The sequence below is a fragment of the Bombus bifarius genome, unplaced genomic scaffold (genome assembly GCF_011952205.1).
Source record: "Bombus bifarius isolate JDL3187 unplaced genomic scaffold, Bbif_JDL3187 scf7180000008028, whole genome shotgun sequence".
Taxonomy (NCBI): domain Eukaryota; kingdom Metazoa; phylum Arthropoda; class Insecta; order Hymenoptera; family Apidae; genus Bombus; species Bombus bifarius.
In genome coordinates, this window is record NW_022884400.1 from 729,065 (window position 1) to 743,039 (window position 13,975).

The 13,975-nt window shown below is 38.5% G+C and overlaps 1 protein-coding gene across 37 annotated transcripts in view; it reads right to left on the reverse strand.

The window, feature by feature from the left end:
• Positions 1–13,975, reverse strand: part of LOC117207356 (calcium/calmodulin-dependent protein kinase type II alpha chain) — a 152,655-nt gene that overhangs the window by 82,898 nt on the left and 55,782 nt on the right. For all 37 annotated transcript variants that reach the window (XM_033447479.1, XM_033447480.1, XM_033447484.1 and 34 more), the window contains exon 3: positions 8,364–8,423. In XM_033447479.1, the coding sequence (XP_033303370.1) occupies positions 8,364–8,423 (60 nt within the window). The remainder of the gene's footprint in view (positions 1–8,363; positions 8,424–13,975) is intronic.

Genomic DNA, 13,975 nt, shown 5'->3' on the forward strand with positions numbered 1-13,975 from the left:
AGCCAATCCTCCTATTATTTCAAGCAAGAAGAAACAATTCGAAATCCAAACAATGATACAGAACTAATAAATTCTTCGCGTTGTTCAAATTTTTTAAATACCAAAAAAACGTTCGAGAAATCTAAATTTCGCCCTTATATTCCCTCCGTCTTTTCTTCCTCGTTCGAATAAAAAACGAAAAGAATTCGGAATCACGAAAGTCGATGCAAGAGGAATAAATTCCTCGCGATACTTCGATCACCGATGCAATTTTGTGAACTTGACCATCGAGAGCTCGTAGTTGTTGGCTGGAAAATCTTCGCAAATCGACTCGGTCTTGCGTGCATAATTTCTTGACTGGTGCAACCGCATTGAATGATCGTCAAAATGGGAGACGATCGGATTAATCGGGTACAGTGCAAAGAGAAGGCTGACGAAACAAACGAAGCGACGTCGTACGCTTACTGTACCGTCGTATGGAAGCGTTTGCGGAGCATCGAACACGTACAGGTGGTCGCAAACGTTCGCCTAGCCTAATTATCCGCGGAAGCACGAATCGTACGGCTAATTAAACAATGAATCGCGGTACATCCAGTTATATCGAGACGATTGGTTCACCACACGATTCTCATCTATGCTCGTTAATATTTCTCCGTGTTCCTCGGCCGTTCTTCCTCCATTTCCGGTTCGCCGATTTCTTTACTTTCCTCGAGAAACGAAACGGATCATTATTTTATTACGGTTAATTTGAAATATCGCTAATTCTCTTACATTCATGGACGAAATGTATAAAATTAATATCGATTTTGTAGCACGATAAACGAAATATAATACACACGTTGGTTCTATTTGTTGCAAATAATGCAAAGCTCTCTGTTTCGGTCGTTACAAGTAGTACGTTCGATACTTGGTTATTAACAGGTTGATCGCAATTCCAATATTAATATGAACATTTGAATTAACCAAGGAAACATTCGTGAAATTTTACTAATAATTTTCAATACCACTTTCGATACTGTTTCCATAATAATATCAGGTATGAAGCACGTCATAAGATGCTTAAATAATTTTATTTTTTAATAAAGTACGCAGCTAACGCGTAAACACATTACGATGCATCGTTGTGAAATAACTGACAGATTTATCGACGCTATAGACAAAGTATAGATTCGTGTAAATCATAAAAAAGTTTCATCCGCGAACTCGAAACAGAGGCTAAACTTCGTTATACCCTTAACACCAAATTTTCCAAACTTTTCCTCTAAAAGATATTCCGCTATATTATACATATAGAAAATTAATTGCGCGAAGCGACTCGTTCATAGAATTGTACAAACGACACCGTGTGGCCAGATATCTAGATATCCTTACGTATCATCCTTTCGATAAACTCCCTTTAATTTCGCTTATATTCTGAATTTTTCTACTCCTCTCGTTTTGAACGACGAACTTTCATATAATTGGAAACTCGACTCGGAAACTTGTCGAATCGAATCTTCTTCGCGAGGCACGCGAGCGAATGGAAACGTGGCACGAGTGGCGCAGTTTGTGTCATCCTCGTTACCCAACTTTTTTTTTCTCCTATCCCTGATCTTCCAACACTCGACGTTTAAACCTCTCGAGCGCCGTGTCCCCGAGGTTTTTACATTCGTGGCGGTCGAGGAGCGAGGATTTCGAGTGCGCCACCGTATAATTCCCGCGCGTATTCATTATGCCTTCCTTGGCAAATTAACGCGAACCAGGAGCATTGAGGACGAGGTTGTTGAATCTACGGTGGTGACTCTTGCACCCCATTAGAAAATTTATAATATAAACTCTGATACGCGGATCATAATCAAGTTTGTTTCTATGAAATTCCTATTAACTTCTTCGTATATATATTTTTCTTGCTATATAATAAATATATATGTATATTTTAACTATTTTTCTCCATACATAATTAATTATATATGTCGGGTTAATATTAAGATTTGAATCACGTAATGTTTCTTCATTTGAATTAGCCATTGTTTTACAAAACAGAGAATATATTTACACGAATAAACAAGGTTTTACAAATATTATGAATAATGAATTTTGTAAATGATATGATTGATTAACAAATGATAAATTAAATTATTAATTAGATTAAAGAATAATAAGTTTTATCGAACAATAAAAGAAACGAATAATATATCTTACGATTTACTAATTTAACGAATAATGAAAATTAACGATTGATAAATTTACAAATATTGAATTTAATTTACGCTATAAACAATGATCCGGGGTTCAAACGAATCCACGGTCAACGGGAAAACTTTAAACAATTTTATAACACAAAAAAAATACGTTTGCTGAATCACTCGGAAAAAATTACTCGATGTATCACTTTCCAAGGCGATCACACGAATGAATCCCTGACTAAAATCTTTTTCGTAATACGACTGCATTTGTTTGTTATATTCTCGCTGGAAACATCGAGAAGGTTCCAATCGTTGTTGCTAGGCAATATCTGTCAAAAGTTTGTTATATACTCCTTGGAAACATCGAGAAAGATCCAAACGCCGATACTAGGCAATTTCTGTCTTCATCAAGCAAAACGTTTATCCCGTGACCGTGGCTACGTTCAGCGACCAGTTGTCACCTCGAACCCACTTTCGCTTTTCACAAATGTCAAACAATTACAGATGACAATTACTTAATTACAGTTATGATAAAATCTAGGCTAAAGCATTAAAAGGCTTCCTCAAAATTGCATAGGGAAGGCTCCGGTTTTCATTTCATCTCCGACATATATATACTATTATTAGTTCTATTAGTATTATTCATTCTATATGTATATAGCGTATGTGTGTGTATATATAGTGTATATATATGTATACATATATATAGAATTAATTATGTATGGGGAAAAATAGTTAAAATTGGAAAAGAAGGGAGAAGAATTAAATTAACGCGGGACAAGAGGATCGAGGACGAGGCTGTTGCATCTACGGTGCGGCTCTCGCACTCCCTCGGAGAATTCCCATCGTATAATCTCTGATACCTGGTTCACAATCAAGTTTCTATTTACAGATGAATAATTACGACTTCTTCAAATATATTTATTGGATTAATTGCATATGAGAAAGATTAATCGAGATTGACAAAAGGAAAGGAAGAGGAAGGACGTTAATACTAATGAAAATGGAATTAACGTGGAAAGATTGAGAACGAGGCTTTTGAATCCACGGTGACGATTTTGGTTTTATCGTTAGAGAAGTTCTATTGTATAATCTCTGATAGACGGATCGTAACCAAGTTTTTATTTACAAATGAATAATTACGACTTTTTCAGATATATTTGCGTCGAGTCAATTATGCGTGGGAAAATTGATTAGCAGCGAAGAAAAGGAAGAGAAAGGACGTTAATCCAATTGACCCAATAGCAAAGTAAATCGATAAGAGGGAACGAAAATCAGATTTTCAAGTTTACAAGGAAAGAAAGCTGCGTGGGCGAGCAATGGGCTTCTGAACTTAAATCTCGTTACCCGACTTTTTGAATTCTCTTTAGTAGACGTCGATGATTAACCTTTCGTAGGTCAAACGTGCCTCCCAGTCAGTTGAAACTTCGATTGATATAACCCATATTTTCTCCACCCTTTACGACTCCAAACTTATTAAACACACCCACTTACGATTATTATGGAAATGAGAATTGCTGCAGATCGCGAGTGATCGACAATTGGGCAAACTTTTCGTTTTATATCACATATACCTACAACGTTATAGGCTATTTTATAAATAGCCATTGATAAGCAGAGAAATTTACGCTTGGATTAACAGAATTTGGGTTAAACGATGGTTATAATATTCTTCGGGATGGTTAACAAGTACGTATCTGCCTGCAAGCAAACATTCCTACAAATATCGAAAATGGTATCTATTCCCCACAGTGAAATAAGTCAAAGTAGCAGAGGCGATCTATCGCGGGCAATAAACCAACGAGGATTAAGTCATCGCGGTTGAACTAGCACAGAAATATACGAACCCTAAATCTACCTGTCCAAGTGTCCTTCACTTCAAGCATTACGACGTTGCCTCCTTCAATCAAACCATCCTTCCAGTCGACAGGTCTTCGAAGATGATCTCCCGAATTGTTACCCGAACTCCTCCTTAGATAGGAAAATATAATCGACTTGGCTCGACGAAATTATTTACAATGAAAAAAAGACGAAAAAAAAGAAGAAAAGAAAAGCAACAAGGAAAAAGATAGAATTGCCGGATTATCGCACGGAATCTTCTTCCAGAGATCAAAAGGATAGGAAAGATAATCGCCTTGGTTGGATAAGACTCACGAAGGAGGGGAAAAAAGAAGAGAGAAGAAAAGGTAAGAGGTGAAACTCAAAAACAGCGGGGCAAGTGGCACGAAAGGTGGCGACCTGCCTAGACGGCGTGCATATGTCAGATTTATAGTAGCCATAAACGAACGTGGCCCGGCGGAACTTTCGTACTTGTATTTCCACGACGAAGTTCTCGTCCGCACGCGTGTACGTGGCGGACCGTATAGTTTGCCGTGGCGTCAAGGCATAAACCCAGAATATACGATCGCAGTCTGCACGGCGATGTTCCGACGTATGCTAATTTTCCACGGGAATTAAACTAGCATCGGGGTCGGCACTAAACAACGACGCCTTTTGAAGACTTCTGTTTAGGGTATGGTAAAGTCTAGTAATATTCCGCCAAATATATGATAGCGACATAGTGGGAAGTTTATATTTTTGTGAGATAATCTACGTATAGTTTCGTGGGTATTTTTTTTTTATATCATCAGGAATGTTTTACATCTTCAAGTATTATGTAGCTTAGAGATTAGAGAAATTGCGCGTCCAAGTAAATTAATATTATTTATGAACGATAAACAGCGACTGCTTTTGAAGACTTTTCTTGACGATTCCTCTAGGTGTATATGTATAGCAAGGAATGATAATATTCTGTGAAGTATGATAGTAATATAGTGGAAAGTTTGTATTCTCGAGATAAGGTGCATTTTCTCTTGTCTTGCTTTCTTAGGAAGTTGGGCATTATTGTGGAAATTATGCTAGTATCGTGAATATGTTAATTGCGTTTGAATAATTTAAAGGATAAATGAAGATGGTATAATAATTATTTGCTATAATAATAGATGGTATAATAATTTTTTTCTTGCAACATTATCGTGCAAATTACGGTAGCCTGATAGGTAAATATGGTAAATATGCTAATTACGTTTAAACAATTTAATGATAGGTGGATGTTATAATAATTAGGTTAAATATACGTAACACACAAGTTTGATCAAGTATATCGCACGTGGTACTGTTAGAATGGACACGATAAGAACTGTGAAATTAAATAATTTAAATGTAACGTTGGCTGCAATATATTTGGAGTTTGTTACGTGTTTAAGTTGCAGAGTAATTTTGTGTAGTCGACAGGGAATCTCGAAACGTTTCCTTTGGTAGACAAAGTACGTAAATACCCTGGCATAGGGGTGTACGTAGTGCGTTTGACAGGAGTATAGTGGAACAAGTAAACTCGAAATCTGCGATGGGGGTACACGCTCACAGCAGTCTATCGACGGTATTAAAATAAACGGTTAATTTTCGTTGGAATTAACTTTCTAGTTTATCAAACACCTTTGAAACGGAAGTGGATGAACACGATGACGCAGAGTTCCCTTGAACTATCGGCTACTTTTTGTACACTTTGGAATTTTTAATCACGATCTTGTTTCGTTCATACTGTGGGATAATTTTTTTTCTTTAGATCTTTTATAGACCGTAGAACTGCCAGAACACATCCTAAACTTTTTGTCCCGTTGTTCTCGTCTTTCTTTCCTTTGATCTTCGTTTTATTCATTTTTAAAACTATCCTGGTGTTCTTCAAGTTCTTCTTCCTTTTCTTTTCTTCTTCGTTTTCGTCGTTTATCTTCCTCGCCTTTGGAACCTACATTTTTTCTCGTCTTCTTCACGTTACCTTGTTTTTATTTCAAAATCCCAACTGTGCCTCTTTTTTCGGATCTCAGATTTTACCTAGTTTTTCCAACTTCTTCTACCTCGTTACTTTTCTTGCTTTTCGAAAGACGTAGTCCCTGTTCCTCGAACCAAGCTCTTCATCTTCTTACTTTCTAAGTTTTTACTATCACACTCGTTCTTCCTAACTTTTATACTTAAATCTCAACGTATCTTTGCAATGACTTTATTTCGATTATTACGACACTTGTCTTTTTATATTTTCGAATCGTTCGAACGCTAGCTATCTGATCGCTTTCAACGACCTCGATGAATATTCCAACCAAAATTACTAAAACTATCCTAATCGCCAAGAATACTTTTCAACGTTATACTTGCCGCACGAACGTTACGATTATTAACACCTTACTAACATCTATGAATATCAAAGAATTATTCAAGAACGCGGTAAATTGCCCAGAAAATTTAGCTTTCTCGTTGCCCTCGAATTTTCCTTCGAAGTGCACATCGATTCCTCGCAATTTTACGCAAAATTTCAAAGGCTAAGGCCATCGTTGACCGGTTCGCCGATGAGGTTCATTGAAAGTAGTGAACCGAAAGGACAGTTAACGAGCTGATGCAGTTTAATGGGCGAGGGTTACATCGAGATCCCATAATCCCAAACGTAATCCCGCTCTACGTCGCTCGCGTTCGGAGAATGCTGACCTTTGAGCACCTAAATATCGGCTAAACCGTATTATCCACGCGGCCACAAATTGCATCTTTTCTTATAGATGCTCCACTGTCCATTAACCTTCGACCGCTACGACAGCCAACGTTCCCCGAAAACATTAAAATACGATAATAATAACGCTTTGTCTTCGAGTTATGCCGGTACACAGGAATTTTCTATATTCCGTGAAATCGATTTTACCGAATGCAGATCGAAGAGGTTGGCCTGGTGGAAAATTGAATTCAACCCGGTAAACAACGACCGGTCGAAGGATACAATGGGAAGGGGCGAAGGGGGGAGTCAGTGGAGCGAGGAAACGAAAACGAGAAGAGGAAAAGTGGTGCGAAACAGGAGAAGGGAACGAATGCCAGGTTATCGAGAAGTTGGACAAGTGTAAAAGGCAAGAATTCGCCTTGGTTTCGATCGGCAACGAACTAAAGGCAACTCTCTCCCTCTCCTTTCGTTTATTCACTTTCCCCCCGTTCTATTGGATTCCAATATTGGCCGCTGCTTATTCCACATTTATAATTTCCTCCCATCGTTAGGTAGTAGCGACGACGCGATGGCATCGGGTCGATGAAGAGCTTCCACGTGCCCTTTAACGACACTCCAATGAATATATTTCCACGAGCTGTGTAAGAATTCCCTTTACCGGTCACGGTTAAGTGAACGATCTTTTAATAGACCCGGGGAATTTTATAACGTTAACTTCGATGCATAAGTGCGTCGGGCAGGCTATTTATTGGATCGTCCGCCTTGAAGAGATTTCACGAGATCGTTATCTTTCGCCATTTCTCGTTGTTCAACTTTTCTCGTGGTCTTTCTCCGATTGTAGAATCGATAGCGTGGGAAAAATATACAATAAAATAAGATTGCGCAATCGTGTAACGCGTAGAAGCGCCAAACGAACTTTCCAGAGAACGCGCCAAAAATCTCTTCTGCGCCGTTTGTTTCCGGGCCAGACTGTCGTTTATCGAAAGGCTTCGCTACCGCCAACTGCTGCACAGTCTCAATGCCAACGTTCGCACCGTAGGTCAGGGTATGCGTTTCGGCCACCACCAAATGGAATGCACATCGCAACGTACTCGTATTTCTAACGATAGAAACATGAAGAAATCCGACGATTTTGATTTTTTTCGATCATTGATGTATAGGTGCGTCGAATAGAGTTTTTATTGCATCTTCTGCTTTGAAGAGATCTCGTGAGATTTGGAAGTTGATAATAATAAACAGAGCATGGAACGTGCAAAAAGTAGAGGGGGAACCAGCGCGTCTGTTTAAGAAAGTCCGGATTTACTTAAAGGCGGACAAGTTAGCGCGACCAAGCGATCACGTCTGACCTACAACGACAGAATCTCCTGCCGGACAAGGATTGAGTTTCTGTCGATTTTGGGCGCGTATGTAATATTTCTTTGAATCATTGTTACTTCCCATGTGTTAAATAATATGTTACCCATATAATGTGTATGAAACATGTATTCGAACGTACAATCGAATACGAAATTCTTGAAAGTTTCAATTTAAAAAAAGAGGAGGATCTTTAATCGTCGATATCTTTCCAATTTTGTATGTTGCTCTCAATATCGATTCTCGTAGAGAAAAAATATAAATTCTAATGGAATGCATGGATCACACTAGAGTTTCATAGTAAAGAGATATTAAACGAGAATATTTGTTCGTGAATGAACAACGCTCACCAATATTTGGATGCTGCAGCTTCCTGCATATTCGTGCCTCGCGTTCGAGCTTTTGAAAATCTGAAACAAGACAAAAAGAATAGCATAGTTATGAGTAAGGAAGAGGAAAGAATAACGTGATTCACAAACAACCATTGACTCGTTTAAGAATAAAAAAGAAATAACAGATATCGCCACTGAGACATACTATAAAACTAAAGTTCGTAAAATTTACAAGTTTAGCGACTGTCTGACCATTGAACAACGTTCTGACGAATTCTACCCTATGGCTGAGCATTCCAGAACGGATACTAGCGAGCTTTATCGCAAGAGTTTCGCCGTAACGACAACCCATGTCGGGTATAGTCATTACCGCGAAATCGAATTTTCCAACGAGCTCCCTTGACGAGTTTCCTCGTGGGTAATTCACCAAGGACCGTAATAAAATTGGATTTGTCGGTGGCCAAGTCATTTCGAGCACGATTTCCTGTTTCCTTTCTGTTGTACGCGCACCTGAACGGCCCTCCTTCGCGGATCGACCCTCCATTCCATATCTATTATCGGTCTTGTCCTTCGTGCCTTACTTATTAAATACTATACGTTCTTTCTTCCACTGAATTTACCTTTTCCCTCGAATAAAATATTAAAATGAATTACCCTTCTTTACTCTACCTCTATATATTATTCTATTTGTTATTTCGGTATGTATGTAAGTCGGTCGCTTTTTACAGAATCTGTCTCGAAACTAACAAAACTAAAATTTAAACGAACAAATACGAAATACTCGAGTGGCCAAGTAGAAAGTATCAGATGATATGGTAATAAAATAACATGACGTGATATCTTCTGTAAAAGAAGACAAATCTTCTTTCATTTTTCCAATCTTCCGTAAAATAAGGTAGCCAACCAATCAAACGGCCGCAAGAATCTGCCATCCCTCGGAATAATTACCAAGTCGCCGAGGTAAGTGTCGGCTAAGGTAAAAATAGAATTTCAGAGAATTAGCGTTCTCGCTTAATAATTTAATACGCTTAAGAAAGCGTTTCGAAGCACCGTAAAGTAGCCGGATCCATTTATCCAGCGCGAAATTCCGTTGGCTTCGAACGTCGAGGAAAAAGAAATCGGACACCGGTTTCCATCCCTTTTGATCTTTTTCCTCTCGCTCTTTCGTTTCTCTCGCCTATAATTAAATCTGCGACGGTGACGAGACTCGGCAGTCTTCATTCGTATCCGCGCCTAAACAACCAGAATTAACGAGCATCTACCGACAAGCAAGAAGAGTCCACGAAGAACACTGCAGCTACAAGAGGAGAAGCAAATTGGAGGACAGAGCACTTGACGAAAAAAAAACAAAAAAGGAAAAAGGGGAAAAAGAAGAGAAAACTGGGTTATTCGACGATGTCATTTGCCCACTCTATGAGCAGATTCGAACGTTGCAGCATTCTTCGCGCGAGGGGTAGAAAATTTTTCGCAAATTCCAGATAATTTAGTGGTTTTTGAACCGTGAAAATAAAATGATTATTTTAGGGATTAATTCTTTCAAAATCGAATATTTCATTAGACTGTGAGAAATGTTTTCTTTTGTTAATTATTGATAATAGAAATACGATGTTTTTTTAATTCTTTTAGGGGTTGATTCTCTTGTAATTAAATACTTTGTCTATGCTTGGATAATTATTAGACAAGAATTAAATATTTTTGTTAATCGTTGATAACAGAAACACAACGTTTTCTTAATTCTTTTGTACAAAAGGTATAATTCGTTACAATTTATACGTACATGAAAGGATTAAGTAGTTTTGGTCTTAATTTGACATCGTTTGTCTGAAATCTTTTAGTTCCGCGTTCTTACCAAATTGTAGGAAGCTCGAGAATTAGCTTTTTCATTATTTTTCCAAAAATGAATAGGCGGAGTCACGTCGGTCTCGCGATGCTGCCGTTGGCCAAAATTAGACACAGCTGGGTGAACAGTTAACGAGCCACCCTTGTTTGCGCTAAACTCGTTACCGACTACACCGTACCGGAGGCTATCAGACCACATGTACGCGAATCACCGGAAAGAACGGCCGTTCAAAGAAGAGAATTCGCCTTTCTTCCGCTGAAAACAAGGTTTTCCGGCTGGGCTTTCGTCCTATGAACGAAGGTCCAAGTATCACGCGTCGATTACTTGCAAATGAAATAAAGACTTCTTTATAGAAATATAAGGAAGATAAAAATTCTTCTTTTCTCAAACAAACAAATAAAAGCATCTTCCTCGTATCATTGAAGGAGTAACGGAATATTCGTTATATTCAGAAGTAACAGAAATTCACTAGAAACCTGAGAAATCAATGGATTTATCGAGGAGACGAATAAACACGTGAGTGAAGAATATTTATTTCAGAAGATTAGAAAAATTCTTAAACACAGTGTATGTCAATAAAGAAGAGAAAACAAGTCGAAATGTACGTATAATAAATATTTGTTATTTTACTATATAATGATAAGTATATAATAGCCAAAAAGCAAACATTACGCGAAACTATATTTTCCTTTTATGATTGTAACATTCATTACCGTAAGAATATCATTATCAGGCTAATGAACAATTCACAGTTTCCTCGTGTATGAAATTTATACAAAGAAAAACTGTACTTAATAATATATGTAATTTGTCGTATCGAACGGTATCTTCAGAACTCGCATCGTCCAAGTTCACGCGGAAAAATGCAGAGGCTGGTGTGCGCGCTTCATCCCCTCTGTGTCGAAGATAGTATCGAAACGTAAAATGCACGTTTATTCACGAACGACACGCGTTCTTATCACGCCCGAGAGATCAAGGGCTGCTGCGTCCACTCCCTTCGTCCCTTCGGAACCCCCTCTGCCGCCCTTGTTCACCTGCTGACTCATCTTCATCCCTCGAAGCAAGGTATCGAGGGTGAAAGAGTTTTTGCTGACTTTCGTGACATTCGTGCTTCATCGGACGCAAAGTAACCAGCGAGGATCGGCCTTGCAACGATCTCGCAAGTCCTCTCAAAGCCAATCCACGATTTCTACACGTGGATCGCACACGCAAACAACCAAGATCCTATGTGTCGTCTTATTTTTATCCTTCGACCGTGATATCGATTCTTCCTCGAAAATAGTCGAGAACAGCGACCAGACGACAGTGTATTTTCGTCGATCGGTATACAATAATACTGCAACAATAGGCTCATCGAAGTCCTTCAAGGAGGGGAAATCTTTCTACGATTCTTAGATCGCGTACAATACCCGGGAAGATAATTACGGAGGCGTATCCTCGAATTCAAAACGAAACACGGGCCGAGATAATGGCGCGAAACTTCAGAACGTATCGCGTATGTAACAGTTAGCGCTCTTAACTGATAATTGGAACTGGTGCCTACACAGAAACTTAGAGACATTGAAGCTACGACAACGAAGATACAGTTCAAAGAGAATACCGTGTAACTGGGTCAAGTTCTCCGAGTGGACAAGAAGTTCCTTCCTATTTACCATTTGTTGATATTAAAATAGATACAAGTGACTTGGAGGGGGAAGAAAAAAGAGAAAAGACGAAAGCAAGCGCGATTTATGAATAGAACGGCACTTTCACGATCGTCGTCGGCCGTTGCACCGTAGAAACAACTTACAGCATGTTACGCGGCTGAAACGCGAAAGGAAATTACTTTGGAAATTACTTGCGACAACTACTCTTTGTTGCTAAGCAGAGAAAAGAGAAATTAACAGGGTTGGAAAGAGGTTGAGACGCGCCAAAGTTGCCTGCTTCGCCTTTGAATTGCCCGTTGCGCGAATTAGAATTTCAAACGGTACAAACTGCTAACGAAACTACGGACAGAGAGTGCTCGATTAATTATTCGGTGAACTGGAAGCAACCGAAGGATCTTGCGAGCCAACTAAACCGACAAGTCGAAATCCAAGCGATCAATTTTACAAACAGGATGGCGACTAGCGCCAATTTGCTTGCAAAGTAACTTGGTAAATTCTTAAAAAGTTATAGAGCCATGTATGATTTTTTTCACCACATTGTCTATTATTTTACAATTTTATTTCGAAACAGAAAAATATTTTTGTTCGATTTCCGCGAAGATCGAGTCGATATTTTGAATATCTTATCGATAAGGAATTCTAGCCCTTGGGTCTCGATAAATACGAACATGTATTAGAGTTAGGTAAGTTATAAAGAAACTGCAGATGGGATGATTTCCATTGTTGTTTAAACAGCAAATTGTTTTTCTTTCCGCGAGATTGTAGCTGCAAGCGTAGCACTCGTATATGAAAATACCTCGCGCTCGTAAATATGAATATGTAAAGGACATGTTTGTAAAACATGAAACTGAGCGTAAAACACCGAGTTCTGTTTAAAATATGACCGGCATTACGTTGGATGGAAGCTTGACGCTTGTTACGTTCTTCGCTCTTGATCCGCGATAATGTAAACCGTTTGCCTCACCAACAGCTCATTCTTCGATGATAATTACAAAATTTAAATGTAACAAACTTCTTTTGAATTTGTAGCACGAGAATATATGAAACTGTAAAATCGTACTGTGAAACATGACGAACGCGAAACTCGGAGAATGAAAATTTCGAATTTCTAAAGTCCTCCCTTCGTTATCCTACACTGTAGAAATAAGAACAAGAGCGACATCCATGAAATTCAATTTTCAACAAATTCCTGTTTTTCCGCCAACTACCTTACAATCAACATGGAAGAACTTGGATTCATCTCGAAACAGAATTGGGAAGTTCGTAGGAAAATTCTGTCGTCCGAGACGATCTCCGACATCGTTCGTTCTTAAAACAGAAATAACATTATGATCAGAATGTCAAATTTTCACAGAAATTCCTTGTTTTCGCAAGCTTCCTTAAGATCAACGTGGAAATTCAAATGTACAGTATAACAGGATTCAAAAGTCCACGCTTTCGTTGCGAAGGAATGGATATCAAATTCACGGAACAAAAATATTGGCTAACCTCGTTTGTTAAAATGAAGCCTTATCTTAAGTAATGAAGATCATAAAATTGAATTTCCAACGAAAGTACTTCCTCAAGTACTTCCTCAAAATTAACGCAGAAATTTAAACTTACACACGAAGAAGACACAAAAGTCGAAAATTCTGCTCTTGATGAGCAAACTAACTCGTGGAACAAAAGTTTTCAATTTGCAAACAACCTTCGCTACCTTCGGCTCTTAAATGAAACACAACGCCAATCTCTATAAAACCTAATTTCCAACAAATCTCCGTTTCTGCCTGTCTGCCGGCGAACTCCTATAAAATCAATGCTTGCGTTCCTCCCCTTAGAACCTTCATTTACCCCCAGACTACATCCCTGCACGCAACGCAGAGGTGCGTGAAGTGGACGCTGTCCTGAGCATCGCCAATCTCGATTGGCATTTATCTACTTTCGCAATAAATTCTGTTGTAAATGTATTCGGTTGTTTTATAAGTTTTTCTCTCAAAGTTTACGTAATTCATGAGGTATTATAAAGACTAATACGATTTACCAAATCACGCAAAACCATGAATTCAATCATCAACATGTCTTTCCCTCCGCGTTCTGTCATCCCTTCCTATCGAAAAACTAAATTCCCCATCCGTAAATTATACAATTTTTACAATGTATAGTTC